General features: G+C 39.4%; 1 protein-coding gene across 25 annotated transcripts in view; it reads left to right on the top strand.

Annotated features, from left to right (window-relative positions):
- Nucleotides 1–343: 343 nt before the first annotated feature.
- The window catches only part of RBM39 (RNA binding motif protein 39), a 35315-nt gene continuing 14044 nt past the window's right edge, over nucleotides 344–21614 (top strand). For 2 of the 25 annotated variants that reach the window (XM_089306821.1, XM_089306825.1), the window contains exons 1-10: nucleotides 1234–1387; nucleotides 1519–1681; nucleotides 2299–2362; nucleotides 4110–4159; nucleotides 8243–8437; nucleotides 11085–11150; nucleotides 11248–11301; nucleotides 14159–14276; nucleotides 16684–16836; nucleotides 19783–19920. In XM_089306821.1, the coding sequence (XP_089162947.1) occupies nucleotides 2312–2362; nucleotides 4110–4159; nucleotides 8243–8437; nucleotides 11085–11150; nucleotides 11248–11301; nucleotides 14159–14276; nucleotides 16684–16836; nucleotides 19783–19920 (825 nt within the window). In that variant the 5' untranslated portion in view covers nucleotides 1234–1387; nucleotides 1519–1681; nucleotides 2299–2311. Of the gene's footprint in view, nucleotides 688–1233; nucleotides 1682–2298; nucleotides 2363–2588; nucleotides 2662–4109; nucleotides 4164–7067; nucleotides 7144–8242; nucleotides 8438–11084; nucleotides 11151–11247; nucleotides 11302–14158; nucleotides 14277–16683; nucleotides 16837–19782; nucleotides 19921–21396; nucleotides 21538–21614 lie in introns of those variants that run through there. The other 23 variants (XM_070051306.2, XM_089306831.1, XM_089306826.1 and 20 more) reach the window with 17 other exon arrangements.

Consider the following 21614-nt stretch of genomic DNA (forward strand, 5'->3'; position numbering starts at 1 on the left):
TTGAACCAGTGATCTGATATGAGATGCTGACATCAGAGAGTAGCACCAAAACCCATTACAATGCAGTGCAATACATTTTCTCTTAATAACTTTGTCTAGCAATAATTACAGTTAACTTTCTTGAGAACTAAATACTGGCCAGGCATGTTACAAATACTGTATCATTTATTGAACATCCACTTGGCTAGGTTTTCCCCTGCTAAGATCTGGGAAGTTAGTAAGCATTACTGACTGCCCTGGTTAGTCTCAAGAAGCTTAGCCCAGCTACTAATTATATTACAACCCCCCCCCCCCATAGGAGGAAATGAAAGATCTACTTTGAACTGTTAATTTTCCTGTCCAAGGTCACACAGCATTGCAGCAGCGTTCATGAACCAAGGTGCCTCATTCAGAATCTTTTTACCTTTATTGTTAGGCTCATGTAAGGTTTTTGCTTTGATGGCACTACCATTTTATTCTTTTCATTTTTATCTGTGAGGAAAAAGCCCTTAGTCGGTGACCCCGGTCCTGTTTTTTTTTTTTTTCACAGTAGTGACTAAAGAACAAGGGGCGAGTTGACGCTTTAACTGCCAGGCTTCAGGGGCTAGGAGCCAGGTCCTGGGGAAAAGGGGTCAGTTCTGAAGAAACAGCAGAGACCCTGACACAAGACCAAACTAAATTCCGCGGCCCAATAGCTGATCCACCAAGGTAAACAGAATCTGATTTTTTTTTTCAAGTTCTCTCTGCTTTCCTCTTTCCAAGGGTGTTTCGAAGCCTAAATCCGGGGCGACGCCTAGCTCACTGGTTCCAAAAGGCAGAGAAATCTCCTTTTTATTCTACACCGCTAGTCCCCTACTACTGGACGGTCTCTTCCCCCCTTCTCTCTTACACGCCTTTCCCTCCGTCTTCACCCTCGGCGGATACAGTCAATATCATGGTTTTATCCTATCGCCCTGTGCAATAGGTTGCTTTATGGCGACCTTGACAGCCATCTGGGTGGGAGGCGGGGGTGGGGGGGGAGGGCGGTTGGCTCTGCGGGGGAAATCTTCTGAGGGCTGCGAGGAGGCGCCACGAGGACGGGGCGAGCGCAGCCAGCCACTCAGCTTTGAGTCCTCGGCAAGACTGACAGAGAGTGCACCAACGGTCTTTGCGCCAGAGACTTGCGCTGTCTCGCGAGACTGTGCGCTCCTAGCAGGAGGGGGCAGTCAAACACCCCTCCGAATGGGGGATGGGAACGTCTGTGGCGCAATCATTGCGCGAGATTGGGCCATGGTCACTGGGGCCCATACTTAGATCTCGCGATATTTACGCCTCTCCGGGCTGGAACTCAGTGCTGTTTCTCGCGAGAGCCCGTGCTGAAGGCTCTGTGAAGCCCCGTGTGTTTGTGTGTGTATGTGTGTTGGTGAATGTGAGTACGGGGAAGCAGCAGCCGCCATTTCAGGGAGCTTGCCGACGCTGTCGCAGGGGTGGATCCTGAGCTGCCGAGGCCGCCGTCCTGCTCTCCCTCGCGGGCTCCTCTAATCCCATTGTTTCTTTTAGATTCGCTCGGGCCTAGCCGCCCTCGGAGCCCGATATTCGGGCTGGGCGGTACCGCGGCCTGGGCCTAGGGGCTTAAAGTAGCAGCAGCGGCGGCGGCAGCATCAGAAGCAGCAGCAGCCCCTTCCCGAATACGAGCAGCACAGGCGCCCGAAAGCCCGCACAGGTACGGAGGCGTGGCGGACTTGCCAGCAGTCCGAGCTTTTTCGAGGTTTGGTTGTCTGCTGGGCTGAGGGATACTCTTTTTAGCGACGGGGGGGGGGGGGGGAGGGTGTGAGTCGGGATACAGGTCTTGAGGAACCTACGTTTTGGCCACCGCGCCCTTTTCCTTTCGGGGAGAGTCAGGATTTTGGGGGTGGTCACGACCCTAGAGAGGCCTCGGGCAGATGGCGACCTGTCCCTTCGAGGCCCGGGTCGGCCGCGACCTCCCAACATGGCGCCAGGCGAACGCTGCCTTGGCACACAACCCCTCCCAGCAGAGGGAGTTTCCCTTTGCCCCTAAAATGGCAGCGCGGGGTTTGCGCGGAAAGGGCGCTCTCGCTGGAGCCTCGCAGGTTTTGTTTCTGGACTTCATTGTAGGCTTTTTGAAATAAGACATTAGCGTCTGTATTTTCATGTGTTTCGTTTAAGAGGCGCTTGAGATTCACTTACACAATCCAAGCCTTTAAAGTGCGTCGTTCGTTGTAGGGCTTTGGAAGGGTTTTTCTGAAGTTTCGCAGTGCGTTGGTTTAAAACACACACAATCGAGAAAATGTGTACTCACAGAATTTTGTTTTTTCCTAGGTGTTTAGAGAAAATGGCAGACGATATTGATATTGAAGCAATGCTTGAGGCTCCGTACAAGAAGGTGAGAAAAAACATGTCGGTGAGGTTTCTATATTTCTTAATTTAGCATTATTCACGAAACTACTGCTGAAATGTAAACTAACCTCCCCGGAGCCCTCTTGATTTATCTTATCAGAGATGCATTACATGTAACTTACAAAAGTAAATATATGCTATTGATGTAATAATATTGTGCAGTAGTTTCACTTCAGCGTGATGAATAAATGCCCATCTATCTCTCTTTGTAGACTTGCCTAACGATATCTCACCTCTACTCCCATGAATTCACCTTTGATTCCAGTGTGAACTGTCAATCATAAGGTAGTAATTGAGTGACTTATCGCTGTACCGTGGTCCCCTAGGTAAAATGACTCAACTAAGAATTACCAGCTCCAGTTTGGTATAGCAAAAAGGTGAATGTAGTGGTTTGGGAAAACAGCAGGGGTCCAAGAATAATAAAGCATAACCAGTCTGTGGCAAGTAAATCTTTTAATAAGTCTCATAAGAAGAAATGGGTGAGATTTAAAAACATACAAGACTGGTGACAGTAAATCTTCAAACAGGCAGGTGGCGATCTGCTGCTCAGTTAATAATTATTAAAATTCTTGGATCCCTGAATAGAAAAAAAATTTCTTTTAAAACAAGAGGCAGTATCACAGCTTAGAGTCACTTGATGACTGTTTTACTGTTCTCCATATTGTTTTATTTTCAATTAGGCCCTGCCATAGTATTTCACACTAAAAACTACAAAGGAATTATTTTGGCTAATAAAGATAGACTTTGACCCGTTTCAGTATCACAATAAAGTAAACTGTCTTTTCATTCTTTCACCAGTTGGTGGTGAAACTAGCAGCATGCATGCATTATCACTTGTGTCACAAACTGTAAGCTTTGTAAATTAGCAATTATACTCATAGCTGATGTGATCAAACTTTAAACATTGCACTAAACCTTTTAAAAATAATGCATTTGTTTTTTGAGTGTATAGCACGACCATGTGGTACCAATTTGGATGAATTCTTGATAGCTGTAAATAATGTAGTTTCGTAATGCATATACTCTTGACAAGCTACTTTCTATTTTAATGTTAAGATTCTTATGTCTTAGTTTAACATGGATGTAATTCCATGTAAACAGGTATGGAAGTAGGAAATGTTTAGGTTGGACTGGTGGATTATTAATTGACTTTCTTGGGTTCTTGGGAGTCAACATTACTAAAGCAGTGTGAATCCCTGTTTGCTTCAGGGCGAGATGTGTGACAGAGGTGGCATCAAGCTCTTACAGTCCCAACCCTCCAACGGAAATGGGCGAAGATCTCAGGAATGGCATCGGTCACAGGAAATCGATAGTGGCTGGCTGCTAGCATGGCCACTTGGGGCTTAGGCAGAAATAGAGCCATGGTACTGACGAAAGGGACCATAGAACATGGACTAAAGCTCAAAACAGGACTTCATTCATGTTTTATAGAGATTTTATTTAACCATTGCAACATTGTAAATCTGGATAGCTTAATATCTAAACCATAAGTAAAATTAACATGTTAATGTGGAAAATTTTTCATTTTTGTATCTTGATGGCTTAATTGTAAGCAACAAAGTGATTAAACACATACCCATCTAAATTTTTTTATAGCCTTCCATATTAAGCTATAAGCAAATAATTAGTTTTAAAATTGTTTTGTATTTTCTTATTCCTGTTCCCTTTACCCTTTGACAACTTGAAATGTTACCACTTCGTCCTCATGATGTTCTTCTATCAACCCTGCTTAGGATGAGAACAAGTTGAGCAGTGCTAACGGCCATGAAGAACGTAGCAAAAAGTAAGTTTCAAGAAGGGGCTGGGGAGAGGGGTGAACATTATGTGCTTGGAATTTTACATTGTGTTTCTGTGGCAAAAGTATCAACTGAGATTCTTTCTGAAGCTTTCCTTTTTGCCTCTTTAAAAAAATTGGTTCTTTTCCTTTTGGAATGAGAAACTCCTTCCTTGAGTTTTTTATTGCCTGGATTTCAGGGTCCTCTGGACACCTTTCCCTCAAAAACCATCATGCTAATCTGGTAGGATTCCTTGGATTAGAGTTTATCTTTTTAAAATTTAAACTTTGGCTTAAATTTAATGTTAGCAGTAAAACTATAGTATATATATCATACTGCTGGAAAGAAAAGGTCTATAATCAGGCCATGGGAAGTGTTTGCCCTAAATTGCTGAAGGACTCAAAGTTGTGAATTATTTCTTGTCCTTGCTGCTTAAAGGCTTTTTTTTTTTTTTGTAGTAAGGTGATAGCAAGCTTCTGTATTTAATGTGGCTTTTGTTTTTGAATTCTAATATAGACTTAATAGACTGTGAGTTCTTAAATTTATGACTATTTAGGGGATTAATGTGGTTTAGATGAGTAGCCTATAATAGGAACTCTGATAAATTAGTACAGCAATACATTTGTGAACAGTTTAAAATCGATCCACTTTTAGAGTTTGGATCCTCTCAGATACTGAAGTTTGCTTTCAGCTCTAAGGTTAGTGAATCTTTACAGTATGGTCATGTTATAAGCGTAAAATTGTTCTCCTTATAAAAACTGTTCTCCTTAAAAAGTGCATTATAGTAAGTACCTCAGTCATGCTTACAACAACTGTATTAGGTAGGTTGTTTTAATTTCATAAAGAAGAAGAGGAAAATTGTCAGATTGAATTGTTCAGGGCCTTCATGGAGCCAGTATTTTTACAATAATCCTAAGATAATGTAATAAATTTTAAATAATTATGTCCTTTTTTCTGCTGTGGTTCTTTACTAATAGTTATAGTTAGCAGGAGATGTGGGATCAGATTGGGTTTACTCTTGAATTACGGTCTGAGGCAAACCATCCAGTCCTTGTAGGGTATGTTACCTTACTTCAGACTTTTTACTGAAGTCATTCTGTAATCAAAAGAGAACCCTGCAAGACAGAGATACCCGCATAGATGGGCTTAAATTGTCCAATATCAATGGCAGGCCTGGTGGCTGAATATAGTTTTCAACTTAAATGCCAAAAAAATGAGGTTATATATTTTTGCATACAGAACTTTTATAAACCATGCTCTGATACCATCCCTTGCCACGAATAACATCTCCAGTTTGTACTTGTTTTATTCTGCATCTAAGTGCATTAGGGATACCTGGCTTTAATAGGGAAATTGAGCATCAAACTCTTCTGGAGTGGTGTTCGGTGGTACTTATCTAATACTGAGTTCTGTGAGACTAAGAAATGGACAATTTACAGTAATTAGTCCTAAGGTTCTTTGTGGAAGGGAAGATACTTTCTAGATACTGTTTGCGGTAATCTTTTAAAATGTGTTCAAAATGTTTCTGTCACACTAACCATTCTCAATTATAACTGACTAAATGGTTCCCTGTTCAGTCAGGAAACTTGCCACCCATTTTTCTGAAGAAAATTTGCAATCCAGAAGAAAAGTTACATTTAGGGGTAGATAAAATATGTAACAAGTAAAAGTGTATTATGCTTCTTAACCAAAGGACATGCCATTTTCCATTTTTCACTCCAAAACTCCATTGTCTTAAAAGCCATTGAAATGTTGAGATACAGTTTGTAAGGTAGTAAATGTTTTCTCTTAAAAAATTGTAATGCTGATTCTCAACATACTCTTATAGTAAAAGGAACTAAGTTTGACATAACACAAATCATCAATTAGGCTGTTTTCTGAAGAGCTGTGAGTTTGGTAAGACTTCAAAGTATGCTTTTTAAGTACCTGAGGTTGCCTTCATGGGAGTGTTAACTTGTGTTTCCAATTCTGCAACCTCTAAACCAGCATTGATTCTGTTAAGCTCTTTAGAGAATTACTCAAAAAAAAGGATGACAAAAAAGTAACACAGTTGAAATAATATTGGCTACTGTGGTGTGGATTATCTATAAATTTTGGGATAAATGACTTTTGTATTTTTTTTCTTATTTTCCAGAATACTTTGCATTTAAAATTTAGATCTTCGTCAAATCCAGTTATAGCAAAACACCTTTACAGCAGAGGCCATATAACCAAAAAGTCCAAAGGCCCAGCCCAGTGGACCATTTACTTCAATGATGTTCAGTACAAATTTCCACTGCCACTAAAGACTTTGGAAAGTCCCTTTTAAGTTGTAACAGGATTTGACTATTAGTGAGGATTTTGATAACTGTTAATGTTTTATGAAGCTGGAATTTGTTATAGAGAAGTACTGGTTTCATGCGCCCTTCAGTTTTTGTCTGGGCTTTTAAGCAAAATGTATTTTCTGAATGTGTTAGTATATTGCTGTTTATCTATGTGGGGTTGCCTTCAGATGTGAGTGGGAGCTTGTTTACAAAAAGTACTACAAAAACCTTAAGTTAAAATTACTTTCCAAAAAAAATTATTTTCCAATTTTGGCAGAATAATTTATGGAGCTTATGAGTGAATAGGGAGGTTGGCTCCCTCTCTTGTATGACTATGAACAGAGCAAAAACTTTGTTTTTTTTTGTGTATGGGGGAATCAAGCTGCATTTTACCCAGTTTCCTAATTGAATTTTAGGACTTACTGGCTCACAGAATTCTTGTGTTAAAGAGAGAGTCAGATTTTTCAGGCAAGAAAGTTGGATTGTTGTCTGTTGCCTTTCTGGCATTACTTTGGTGACTTCTATATAAATAATGAGTGTAGCCTAATTTTCTGTCATGTGCTACCTAGCATGTACATTTCTGACAGTCAGGTGGATTATCTTGAAATTTTAGACAAAGTTTCTGCCTCCTTGGAAAGCTCTACATCTCCTTGTGATTGGAGTGTGGGTTTCAAGATTCCAGAAGGTGGGTGTCTTCATTTTCTCTTTTCAATGCACTCTAAGATGACCTGTTTACAGGTTCTCTGAGGCAGACCTCCATTGTTCTTGTATTAACTTTTGTTTTGATAAGGACTAAACAAATTTCCAAGTAATGATGTAGAGTTGTCAAAATGTTTAATTTTGAAACCAGTACAAATTTATATTTTAGTAGAATAAGTTTATTTTGAGATTTTTTTGAATTTAAAATATCTGAAGGCACCTCTAAAATTTGGGTGATTATACAGAGGTACAGATTGTAAGATTTAATTGAGTGGGTGAATACAGAAATGAACAGAAAGGTCTGATGGACTCTTGCACTTTTCAGAGTGAGATTTTATTAAGATTCATGAAGGTTAAGTTGATTTTTGTTTTCTTATTACACTTCACAGGCTTGTGATAAACAGGCTTAAAAATAGCATACTCTTTTCTTGTATATTCGTTATAACTTTACAGAAAATATTTGAAATGGTCACTTTCAAATCTAGAAGTGTGAAAATAGATTTTATTCATTAGTTCATAGTGTTCTTTGTTATTTTTAAAAATCAAAATGTTGATGTCTGTTTGAAGTATAAAAATACTTTCATGTGTGAATTGGGTCAAAATTGACTTCAACTAAATCAGTTTAATGAAAACTATTTATGAACCAGCACTAGTACTTCAATGTGAATGTGATCTGTTGTAACTTCGATTTTATTAATGTACCTTGTGGGTTGCAGTAATGCTTGTTGGCTTGATACATGACAGTCAAACTTCATTTAAAAGTTTAGGTTTTGATTTATATCCGCCAACGAGTCTTGTTCCTCTTTAACTGTAGCAACTTACAGTAAATCATGCTTTTAATGGATGAGTCTCAAATATCAAATAATTCTCTGCTCATCTTTTCAGTAACAGTAAAGCAAAGATGGAATATTGTTTACCATACGAAGAAATTGTTTTTCCTGACATGGTTGTGAACCATTGTATGATCTCAAAAATACCGAATAAGTTTACAAATTAAGTTACAAAAAATAATTTGTGACCATAAAAAAGGAAGTGTATTTTGGTGAGTTCTTCAGCCAACAAGATAATTGTGGATTTTTTTTTCTTCAGGAGGAAAAAAAGCAAGAGCAGGAGTCGTAGTCATGAACGGAAGAGAAGCAAAAGTAAGGAACGGAAGAGAAGCAGAGATAGAGAAAGGAAAAAGAGCAAAAGCCGTGAAAGGAAGCGAAGTAGAAGCAAAGAAAGGAGAAGGAGTCGATCAAGAAGTCGAGATCGCAGATTCCGAGGCCGCTACAGAAGCCCTTAGTATGTAACTTTTAATTTTGATTTTGGTTTGAGGGTCATTTCTTGAGTATTCCAACAGCAAATTATTTTCAAGGACTTGAATTATAAAAAATTTTGATGATTGCTTTGAAGGTATTAAAAGCTAAAGGATCTTGGCCTTTGAAGACTAATAAAGAGAAAAATACATGGTAGACAAATACTTTCCTTTACTAGGCATGCAGCTTATTTCCTGTTACTCCATCTGAAAATGTTAATTGTATGCCATTTCAAACTAGCATTAGAGTGCTAGGAGGAAATTACATATGAAATCTTGTCTGTGGCTGTTTTCAGCTGAAATGACAGACCTTTTATGAATTTGTTGTGTATGCCCCCTTGAGCTCATCACATGCTTTGTATTTAATATTCTTTGATAATCGATATTCCAAACTAAAATTTATACTTTTTAAATCACTATAGAAATTTGGGAGTGCTCATTTAAACAAATTGAAAGCAAGTTCATTGTGATCATTAAAACAATATTAGAGACTACCTAAAGCAAGGATCAAATTTAGTAGTCCTTGATGCTTTATGATTATATTAGCACATTGTTGTGAACTGTGTGCAAAGGGTACATTTTAAACAGTTGAGGATAGATTTTTAGAGATAACAACTGGATCCGACTTTGCTCATTCACTTGGGCAAGTTACTTGATCATTTTTTTATTTGAAAGAGGCAGGGAGAGAGATCCTCATCTGCTGGTTTATTCCCCAGATGGCTGCTGCTATGAAGCCAGGAGCTTCTTCCAAGGTCTCATGTGGGTAGCAAGGCCCAGGGAATTGGGCCACTTGCTGCTGCTTTTCTCAGGCCCATTAGCAGGGAGCTGGATTGGAAGTAGAGCAGCCCGGACCAGCACCAGTGTGGGTTGTCAGCATTGCAGGCAGTGGCTTTACCTGCAACGCCACAACGCTGGCTCATTTCCTCATCTTATGTGAAGGAAATAACTTGAAGATAAACTAGAGTCATAATTGAGAAAAGAATATAAATAATTAAGAATACTTATATTCATGAAGTATTTGGGTATGAATTTAAATCCTTTGGAGTTAGTAACACTTTGAGTTCTGATTCTGACTTGAACTCCTGTTTGTTAAACTTTGTTTCTAAGATGTATTAATTCGAAAGAGAGGAGTGAGAGGTAGAAAGCAAGATTTTCCATCTATTGGTTCACGCCGCAATGACAGGAGCCTGGAACTTGGCAAGGTCTCCCATGTGGGTGGCAGGGGCACAAGCACTCTGTCCATCTTATGTCTCTTTCCCTGGCCTATTAGCAGGGAACTGGATCACAGTGGAGTAGTTGAAACTTGAACAGGTGCCCATATGGGAGGCCAGCATTGCAGGCAGCATCTAAACTCACTGTGCCACAATGCGGTTTAACTGCTTAGTTCAGAAATTTTGAGAGCTGAAAATGGAACCATAATGCTTATCTGGATATTATATCAAAAAGTTTTCCTTATCTTAATTTATTAAGATGTACTGGATTCAGAAATGGGACTGTTAAATCTTCTTGCCCAAATGAATTGCAAAGGAGTGTAGATTGCTTGGAAGTCTGCTTGGGGTCCTGCTTGGACTATTAAAAATTGTTTAAAAATTACCTAGTTTTTGTGTTAAGTTACAGGTGATTTTTTTAAGGCTATAACAGACTACTTTTTAATTAAAGGAGAGATTATACCATAGAGGTTCTAACTTAAACTTTTATTAGGTAAATGTATATCCTTAATTCTCACTGTTAGTCTGGATTGCAAATGACACATCTAATAGAAAATAATTTTATTTAGAACTGTTTGGATGATGTAGGTGATTGTAGATTCCGTGAAAATTAATTCAAATGTGGATCATAGGCTCGATTCATTTTACTAACCTTCTTGAATAGGGTTCAGATGAGCACTGAGGGATATCTGACTGATGGCTTTAAATTAGACTTTTTTTAAAAGGCACAAACTACTGGTAGAGAATAGTTTTCTTTGTGATCTGAAAACAGTAACAAAAAATTTACTGAACAGTTGGTGAATTACTTTCACATACATACTATGGAATATTTTACCACAAAGAACTGAAATATACTATGCTAAATGTAATGTTATTTGGACTAAGAATTGCTCATACAGAGAAATTTTCATGACTAAAAATTATATCCTTTATTTTTAAAAAGAAGCTCAAAGAAGGAAACAAAACTTACGTATTGTATTTACACATAATATTCCTCAGGAAGAACCTGTAGGAATACACACCAGCTTGTTAACAGTAGTTAACTACTGATGTGAGCAAAGTGGAGAAGAATTTCTTTCCACGATTTTGTGTATATGTGTTTTCTTTCCGTTTCAAATATATTCATAAATATATAATTAAAAAGGAAAACTATAAATTGAAAATGGGTGTGAACATTTTCAGAATTAAAAAATTTGAGGCTGTAACCTTTGGTCTTGGCACCTCTCAGTGGTCCAGGTTGGATAAACATGAGGGCAGATTGCCTGGGATAGAGCTAAGAAAAAAAGTTTTTTTTTTTGTTTCCTCTTCATAATTGAGGTGGAAAACAAGCAGCCTAAACAATGTTAAACTTGCTGGAGAGCGCATGAACGCGATCTTAGCAAGACCCTAAACCTGTAACTAGTGTAATTTTGTGTTTCCTTTTTAGCTCCGGACCAAAATTTAACAGTGCCATCCGAGGAAAGATTGGGTTGCCTCATAGCATCAAATTAAGGTTTTTAAACATACTTCTGAATTGCTTAAATTGTTTTTAAAGGAACTAATTTGATTTTACTTGTTTGGGTAACTTCTGAAACTCTTTAACTTTGCAGCAGACGACGTTCTCGAAGCAAAAGTCCATTCAGAAAAGACAAGAGCCCTGTGAGGTAGCTGTGTCCCTATTTTTTTTTTCTTCTAAACTTCTGCAGTTCATGCCATTGCTGAATTTAATAACAGTAATTTTGACAATACTAAATTTTGCTTTTGCTTTCTTTTGCAGTACTACAGTACTTTTAAATCAGTGTGAATTTCTACTGAGTTTTCAATAACATTAATTTCATGTAATTTAAAAAGCACAAATTGCCATTTTTAATGTACAGTAGCTAATCTTATTTCCCTGTTAAATAAAATTTTAATAGCTCTATGGGAAACTTAATAGACTGGCTTCAGAATTAATAAATCATGGGTTGATTGAAATTGCCTTATGTAGAGAAGTACTAACAATCAACCATTTCGCTCTTGCCTGAAAAAGTATTTTATCTCAAAAGCCTGAGTGAATTACCTTAGTATTATTCTGTTCTTGAATGTTTCCATGAATTAACTTTCTTTCTAAATAAAAATAAGACTGATTTGTCCAGGTCGTCAATTGTGTGTTGGAAACATTTTGACATACAATAGCATTATTTTTCACTGGTCACCTCTATATAAAGACCAGCTTTTAAGAATGAGTTTTATATGTTAATTTGGTATAGTTTAATTGTGTATTTCATGAAAATCTATGAATTTGAAAGCTCTGCAACAGATGTTTTACTCTAAAGAGTGGGTTTCATAAGAAAATCCACTTATTGTCCTCATTTGCTGAATCTAGTTCAGTTTTTATGTGTTTAACCGTAAAATTTTTTAAAATATTGATTGAATTATTTGAAAGAATTACGGAGAAAAAGGGAAAACCAGAGAGATCTTCCATCTACTGGTTCACTTCCCAAATGGCCCCAGTAGCCAGGACAAACCTAGGAGTCAAGAGCTTTTTCCGGTCTGCCTTTTAGGTACAGTGGCCCAAGCGCTTGGGCCATCTGCTGCTTTTCCAGGCACATTAGCAGAGAACTGGACTGGAAGTGAAGCAGCTGGGACTTGAACCGGTGCCCATGTGGGTTGTCTGAACTGCAGACAATGGTTTAACCCGCCATGTCATAGCAGTGGTACCCATAATACATTTTTTACAGTTACCTGCTGATTTCTCCAGATTTGTACCATAGTTTTGTAGGTGTAGCAAATTTTTTTGCTTTTTTTTTATGAAAACATTCCTGAGAATGCCCAGAAAATAAAAAAGCATATTAAGTGTACATTTTTAAAGATTAACATAGAACGTCAACATTTATTTTGTAACACAGGTGCTGTTAATAGATACTTTTTGTGTGAAGTGAAAATTAGATATCAGCTTTTAACTTTTTCTTTAAGCAATTGAATTCCCTTTATACGTTTTGAAATGCACCCTGTCTGTAAGGTCTGTAAGAATGAGTAAATTGAATACTGCTTTATAATGGTTTTCCTGGTTTTGATTTTTGATGGTTGTGATTACTGTCCCTGTGTTAGTTTAACCATTAGTAAACTAATTCAGATATGACATTTGTGGAGTCTTACCAAGTTGTAAATTTTTTTAAGTTTTATTTCATGTAATTTGACAGAGATGTAGAGATAGATTTTACATCCACTGCTTTACTGCAACTGCTGGGCTTGTGCAGTAAGCTCCATCTGGCGAGTACCACTGGGCCATCTTCCTTTGAATTTACCAGGCCTTTAGCAGGAGCTGGAATGGAAGTGGAGCAGCATGCTATGACATGGTGCCTACCCCACCAAGAAAATAATTAGCAACCAGCTTACTGTCATATCTCAAATAGTAAAATAAGCTAAAATTCTTAGAATCAAATTTGTAAAATTTGTGATTTTACCTGTTTTTATTTTTATTAAAGGCTTTACTTATTTATTTGAGAGGCAGATTTTAGACACAGAGGTCTTCCATCTGCTGGCTATCTCCCCAAATGGCTCAATTGGCCAGACTTGAGCCGATCTGAAGCCAGGAGCCAGGAGCTTCTTTTGGGTCTCCCATGTGGGTGCAGGAACCCAAGCACTTGAATCATCTTTTGCTGCTTTCCCAGGCCACAGAGAGGTGGATTCAAAGAGGAGCAGCTGGGACATGTATTGGCGCCCATGTGTGATGCAGTTGCCACAGGGGGAGGCTTAGCCTACTATGCCTTAGTGCCTGCCTCTGTGATTCTACTTTCAAGTTTATTTTTGTGTCTTTCTAAATGTTGTTATTTGAGAGGCAGTGAGACAGAGCTCCTGTTTGGTGATTTACTCTCTAAATGACTACAGTTGGCAGCCGGGGGGCTGGGACAGGCTGAAGCCAGTACCTGGGAACTCAATCCAGGTTTCTCACATGGGTCTCAGGTGACCAAGTACTTCAGCCATCTGTCACTTACTACTGTCTCCAGGGGTATGTATTAACAATAAGCTCTTAACTGGAGTGGAGCCAAGATTTCAGTCCAGACACTCCAGGATGGGATGGGGGCATACCAAGTGGCATGTTAATTGCTATGACAAGTGCCTGTTCTTTCAAAATTATTTGAGCTTTATGGTTTTTTAATGATTCTGTTGGGGAAGCATCCATTTCACCCATTTTAGATCTTTCTGGCATTAATGCTTGGGTTATTTTGCATGACTATTAAAACTGTCAGAGTTCTCATTGGCCATTTATTGTGTAGAATACCATTTTCAGGATTGCAAAACTAAAGAACTTTTAAAAGTCCTGATACTGAATAAGATGTGGTTAGGATATTTAGTATACTATCACTCTGAAGGTACTGGATCATGTTAAGTTTTTATATATGGACATTTTTATACATTTTTGGTGAAGATGGGCATGGAAATATTGACAGGCTAGTTAAATTAAAAGTGCTTTCTGAAAGTGTGTATTTAAATTAAAAGAATAAGTAAAATTGACATTGTGTTCTCTACTCCTATTAGAGAGCCTATTGATAATCTAACTCCTGAGGAAAGAGATGCACGGACAGTTTTCTGCATGCAATTAGCAGCAAGAATTCGACCACGGGATTTGGAAGAATTCTTCTCCACAGTAGGAAAGGTAATATTAGTCTGTGTAGGGAGGTCAAGTAGGTGGAAATCAGTGCTTTAGGAGTTGTCAGTATGGCAGATAAAGAAGAGAAGACATTAGAGAAAACATTTAAATGTCAAATCATGTATTTGAGTAAAAGAATTAGCTTTTGCCAATGATTCAGTTTTTTCATAATCAGGAAGTTAATTGTTTTTAGGCTGATTAATGTTAACTGCATATCATCAAAAGAGATTTTTTTTTAAAAAAGATATATTTATTTGAAAGGCAGAGATAGCAGAGAAGGGGGCTGACAGACAACGAGTGCTTCCATCTGCTGGTTCGCTCTCCAAATGGCTGAGATTGGGCCAATCTGAAGCCAGGCGACTGGAGCTTCTTCTCTGTTTCCCACGTGGGTGCAGGGCCCAAGGGCTTGGGCTATCTTTATCTTCACTTGCTTTCCCAGACCCACTAGGGAGCTGGACTGGAAGTGGAGCATTTGGGACCAGAACCAGTGCCCATATGCAGATGAGGGCTGAACCTTTGATGGCACAGCAATAACCCTAAGAGATTGTGTTAGAAATCTACTTAAAGTATCTTTCACACACAAATGCTCTTAACAGCTGGGGCTGGGCAAGTGATGCAATGGGGTGCCAAGAAACTTGCAAACACATCTTCCATGTCGGTGGTAGGAGCCCAGAATACCTTGTATTATCACCAGTGCTTGCCAAGGTCTACATTAGTAGGAAACAGGAGTTAGGAGCCATAGCCAGGTAGCAAAACCCAAGTAGAGTTGCAGAGAGAGCAGGAGAGACAAGTCTTCCATCAGATGGATCACTTCCCAAATGGTCAGAATAGCCAGAGCTGGGCCAAGCTGAAGCCAGCAGCTTCTTCTGGGTCTCTCACCTGGGTGCATAGGACCAAGCACTTTGGTCACCCTTTACTGCTTTTCTTGGCCACATTAGCAGGGAGCTGAATAAGAAGTGGAGCAGGTGGATCAATACAGTGCCCAAACCCATGGTGCCACAGGCCCTGCCCCCAGCCTGGAAGTTTATGTAATACTAATAAGTTAGGTGATCTTGTTGTGGTTTAAATTACCATTAGTCTTTGGCTTAGTATGAGACTCAGTAATTGCTAAATATTTACAGAACATTTGCTAAGTTATACAGAGATGTGTTCTTACATTGTGTAAGTTTTACATTAATGTGTAGGTTTTTTTGTTTTGGCCTCGAGTTAATGTTTATGAAGTTGCAGTTAGTTCGTAAAGGTTTACTTTTGATACTTCAGAATCCTGAACCTGTTTGGGATGTGATAATCATTTCAGAACTTAATGTCTGGCAACAGATTTTCTTTAATAAGTGATTTAACAGTTTCTATGGACTGTTGAATCTGAAAAGACCAAAGGAGTCCTGTCTGGAGACTTCCAGTTTTAATATCTGTTCCCATTAGTGTCCCGTATAATGAATATGTGTTGGCTTGGGGAAAAATATGTTCTTTCAGTGGAGCAAAAGTAACTGATTAAGCTTTGGTAGCTTTTACCATTATTTTTCAAAAGTGATAACTTTGAACTGAAAATGATAAAGCCTAAACTACAAAGTTACTCTTGTTTGCTGAGAATACCATATGTTTATGTGAGATTGTTTACTTTTTTATTTATAGTTGAAGTATATTAAATGCTTGTGTTTGTTATATTTTGAAAAAATAGTCTCAACTGAAAATTTTTTTTGAGAGTTTGAGATGCAGATAGAGCTAGAGACAGAGCTCTTTGATCTGCTTATTCACTCCCTAAATGCCACAACAGTTGGCTTTTTTTTTTTTTTTAAGATTTATTTTATTTATCTGAAAGAGTTACGTACAGAGAGTAGTAGAGACAGAGAGAGAGGTCTTCCATCCACTGGTTCGCTCCCCAGATGGCCACATTGTCCAGAGCTGCATCGATCTGAAGCCAGGAGCCATGAGCTTCTTCCAGCTCTCCCAAATCGGTGCAGGGGCCCAAGGACTTGGGCCATCTTCTACTGCTGTCCCAGGCCTTAGCAGAGAACTGGATTGGAAGAGGAGCAGCCGGGCCTAGAACCGGCACCCAGCGTTGACCCCAACAATTGGCATTTGATCTGAAATCAGGAGCTTCTGCTATCACTGGGGTTTTATGGCCCAGGCACTTGGGCCATTTTTTTGGTGCTTTTCCAGGCCACCAGTAGAGAGCTAGATTGGGAGTAGAACAGCCAGGACTCAATCAGTTGGTGCATGGGATGGCAGTGCCACAGGCAGAGGCTCACCAACCACACCATAGCACTGGCCCCTAAAGATTTTTTAATGGTTTTGTCCTTTGCTCTATCGTTAATGAGCCTTGTGTATATTTTTGAAATAATTATAAATAGACATGAGTTACAGTATATGTTTACAAATAGGACTGTTCATTAAAGGGTGTGTTTCTTTCCAGGTTCGAGATGTGAGAATGATTTCTGATAGAAATTCAAGACGTTCCAAAGGAATTGCTTATGTGGAGTTTGTCGATGTGAGCTCAGTGCCTCTAGCAATAGGATTAACTGGTCAACGAGTTTTAGGAGTGCCAATCATAGTACAGGCATCACAGGTAAATTCTGGGTTAAGAATTTGATTGTTGATAGTGCTTAGGTTGGTGTAGTGTTAGGGATTTCAGTGCATCATAAAAGTTAATCACTGCTTGTTACCTTGAGGCATATGTTCTCAAGACCTATTTTTGGTTTATAACTTCTGAGTTACAACTTGCAAGTAATGTGTTCTCAACCATCCTGTTCCAATTTTTATAGAAGTTTTAAATACCTTCTTCAAGAAAAATAAAACCTGAGAACTTGGTCTAGAACTTTATTGATTTGCAGTAATCTGTTAAGTTGTAGAAGTATCTAAGGGTATATTTTTCCTGTACTTTATAAATAGAATAATGCTTAATATTTTTACCATTTTGTAACATGCATAATATAAAGAATAGCTTAAACAGCCATGAGTTCTAATAAATTGGTTTTTTTAAGATTTTTAAAATTTATTTGTTTGAGAGGTAGCATTAACAGGGAGAGACAGAGAGAAAGGTCTTCCATCTGCTGGTTCACTCCCCATGGCTGGAACTGGGCTGATCAGAAGCCAGGGGCGTCTTCTGGATCTTGCACGTGGGTACAGGGGCCCAAAGCACTTGGGCCATCTTCCCACTTTCCCATGACATAGCAGAGAGCTGGATCTGAAGAAGAGCAGCCAGGACTAGAACCTGAGCCCATGTGGGATTCCAGCGCTTCGGGTGAAGGTTCAGCCACAGAGCTGGCCCCTTAATGTTTCTTCAAATTTGAGATGCTGCAATCCTGTTTGGAAGACATCTTCTGTTTGGAATATCCCAAAACGTGATTGGGTTATACTTAACTGAAACCCCAAAGTGGGTGACCTGAGTATTGCCTTGGAAAAATGAAATGAACCAGCATATTTTAGATCTCAGGTATAGAGAAGTTGGAACTCATCATTCTATTGACTATAAATTATGAAAGTATTCTTGGAATTCTTGATGATTACTTACATCTCTTAAATACATTACTGATTTCTAATAACTTGGGTTTTCAAAAATAGCCAGCTTAGTGTTACTGATACAGTGTGCACAATGCACTAACAAGAATGCTGATTGCTTTGACACCACTGAAATACTTTACAATTGCTTCTAAATCTGGTTGCTTCGTCAGACTAATTTTAAAGTTATATAAGCCTTTTATAATCAGAGGTGTCTTGATATTTACTTTCAGTGACCATCTAAGCTGTGTGTTACCATGGCCTTTTATTTGAAAATCAGGAATTATAGGCCAGGGAGAGAGACCGATCTTTTACCCACTGAGTTAATCCCCAGGTTTCAACAGGCAGGGCTGCACCAGGCCAAAGGTAGGAGTTAAGTCTATATCTCCCATGTGAGTTACAGGGCCCTAGATAGGTGGGCCATCTTTGGCGACTTTGTTAGCCTTTTATCATATGTTAAGATACTATTATGCTTAGATGTTTTTTTAAAGGAGGAGGGACAGAGAGGGAGAGGGAGAGTGAGGGAGGGAGGTCTTGCATTCGCTGGTTCACTCTTCAATTGGCCACAGCTGCCAGAGCTGCGCCAATCTGAAGCCAGGAGCCAGGAGCCCCGAGCCCCTTCTGGGCCATCTACTGCTTTCCCAGAACACCTCAGAGAGCCAGATCAGAAGTGGAGCAGCTAGCTGGGACTCGAATCCGCACCCATATGGGATGCTGGCACCGCAAGTGGCGACTTTACCCGCTAAGCCACAGTGCCGGACAAAAAATTTGAGAGTACTTGGTATGGTCATGTGCTTCAATGTAAACTGAATATGAAAATAATCATTAATTAAATTCTTGTTACGAGGAGGACAAAACTGTTGAATGAATGGTGCCATTAAAGGTTGAAATGAAGGTTTTTTTTTTTTTTCCTAAAGATTTATTTTTATTTGAAAGTCAGAGTTATGCAGCAAGGAGGAGAGGAAGAGAGAGAGGCCTTTGATTCCCTGGTTTAACCCCAATCAGCTGCAGCGCCTGCAGCTTTGCCGATCCCAAGCCAGGAGAGGAGCTTCTTCCTGGTCTCCCATGCGGGTGTAGGGGCTCAACTACTTGGGCCATCTTCTATTACTTTCCTAGGCCATAGAGAAGCAGATTGGTAGTGGACCAGCCAGGACTTGAAAGTCACAGTTAAATAGGTAGTAACATATCTTCTGTCTGCTGGTTCACTCCCCACATGACTACAATGGTCAGTAGAAGGCCAAAATGAAACTGGGAGTCAAAATCTTGGTCTTCCATATGGATGACAAGGCCCAAACACTTGCGGCATCTTAAGCTGTTTTTCCCAGGCATTAGCGGGGAGCTGGATTAGAAGTGGAGCAGCCTGGCTACAAGCTAGCATGCCATCAGCATTGGAATAGATGACTGCCTGAATTCGTTTCAGGAAAGTGACTTACGTTAGGATATTAATTGGCAACTTCTCATTTGTTAATGAGAGTCAGATCAAGTACTAATAAGCCAATTGGTTTGCTTGGTGATCAGTTTATATGTTCTGGCCCAAGAGTACCCAAACTGGTTACAGCTTGTCAGTCAGTTGGCCTACTGACTGATATGAAAGGGAATAGTTAATTTCAGTGAGTTGAATTGGATGAGCAGTTTCATTAAGCAATCTGTGATAAAGTGTTAACTCTTACTAGTTGTACAATTCAGTGCCATTAGTTACCTTCACGATGTTTTATACAAATAAGATGACTATCTAGGATATCCTCAAAACTTTCTCATCCCAAGAAAAACTACCCAGTCAGCTGTAACGCCTACTCCCAGCACTTGGTAACCTTGAAGGTACTTAGTATGAATTTACCTTTTTTACATGCCACATGTAAGTGGTTTCTTAGAAAAGTTTTCCTTATGGTTTTGACTTTAGTGGATATTAACCTCTGACCTTTCATATCATTTGCAAACCAATGTGTGAATGGAGTTTAATCTTTGCTTTGTACTGACTTTAAGCATTGTACATTTTGCCATATTTTATTTGTAGGCGGAAAAGAACAGAGCTGCAGCAATGGCAAACAATTTACAAAAGGGAAGTGCTGGACCTATGAGACTTTATGTGGGCTCCCTGCACTTTAACATAACAGAAGACATGCTTAGGGGGATCTTTGAGCCCTTTGGAAGGGTAAGTCCAAGTTCTTTTCATGGATCATTAGTTGGTTTTTGAACCAAATATAACTGCATAACAGCGTCTTTCCATGAGATCTTTCATCCGTGTGATTGATTTCCCAAATGGCCAGGGTGGGCAGGCAGAAGCCAGTAGCTTCATCTGAGTCTCCCACATGCCATTGGGCCATCTTCCCTGGCTTTCCCAGGTGCATTAGCAGGGAGCTAGAGCAAAAGTTTAGCAGCCAAAGCTCTAACCCATGCCCATATAGGATGCTGGCTTGCCGGTGGCAGTTTAACTGATTAAGCAATAATGCCGGCCCAAGTTTATAGTATTTAGAAGGGAGGTAGAGGCAGTGGTTTCTGAAATTTGAGTGTCAACTTAAGAGTGTAGGTTACCTAAAACAATTTATTTAAAGATAGAGGATTTGATAGTTATAATGTTTTAATGAAATGCATAATAGAATCCATTGTCTTAAAAAATCCATACAAATAAGTGTGTTCTATACTCAGCAACAGATGCTAACTTTGGTGTTTTAAGACTTATTTTGTTTGGAAGAATTTATAGAGAGGGAGAGACAAAAATCTTCAACCTGCTAGTTACTCCTTAAATGGCTGCATCTGTTGGAGCTGTGCCTGTGTCCAGGAGGCAGGAGGCTCTTCTGGGTCTCCTTCCTGGGTGCCAGAACCCAAACATTTGGGCCACCTTCTGCTCCTTTCCCAGGTGCATTAGCAGGGAGTTGGATAGGATGTGTCAACGGCTGAAACTTGAACAAGCACCCAAATGGTATGTCAGCACTGCAGGTGGTAGCTTAATGTCTTGTGCCACAGCTCCGACCCCAGGAATGTTTTTTCAGTCAAATTTTAAAAGTGTATAGAGATGCTTCTCTACTAAAGGAGTGTTTGTGGTCATTTTTTAGAATAGATGTTTTGTTTTTTTTTATCTGTAAGTCACAGTGAAGAGAGGGAGAAAGAAGTATTCCATCCAGTGATTCATTCCCTAAATGCTGGAATGGCTGGGGCTTATCCAAAACCAAGCCAGGAGCCAAAATCTCCATCCTGGTCTCCCATTTAGGTGGCAGGGGTGAAAGTACTAGGGCTGTCTTCTGCGGCTTAATTAGACCTGTTAGCAGGGAGCTAAATGAGAAGCAGAGAAGCTAGTAGCTAGGACTCAGACCAGTGCTGTGATATGTGCTGCTGGTGTTCCTGGTGGCGGCTTATCCTTTGTGCCATAATGGTGCCCTGTAGATAATGTTATTTTGGAATAAATGTTAGTAGTAGGCTGTTATGGTTTAAAGACTTACTGTTTTAAACTTACTGTTGTTTACTGTTTGAATGGCAGAGTTAGAGACTGATCATCCACTGGGTCACTCCCCAAATGATCACAACGGCCGGGGCTGGGCCAATCCAAAGCCAAGAGCCAGAAGCTTCTTCTGGGTCTCCCATGTGGGTGCAGAGACACAGGCACTTGGTTCATTTTCTATTCTTTTTCTAGGTGCATTAGTAGGGAGCCTAATTGGAAGTGGAGCAGCCAGGATTCAAACTTGAACTTATATTGCATGCTGGTGTTTTATGCAAGGGTTTTATTCTGCCACAGGACCGGCTAATAAAGAGTCATTGTATGCCCATGAATAAAAATCATGGTAATTACTACACATTATCCACTGCTACTCTACAAATTACCCTAGGATATGCTTTTGTTTTAAAGATTTA

This window comes from Oryctolagus cuniculus, chromosome 11 (assembly GCF_051225735.1).
Source record: "Oryctolagus cuniculus isolate XC-2025 breed Fujian yellow rabbit chromosome 11, ASM5122573v1, whole genome shotgun sequence".
NCBI classification, from domain to species: domain Eukaryota; kingdom Metazoa; phylum Chordata; class Mammalia; order Lagomorpha; family Leporidae; genus Oryctolagus; species Oryctolagus cuniculus.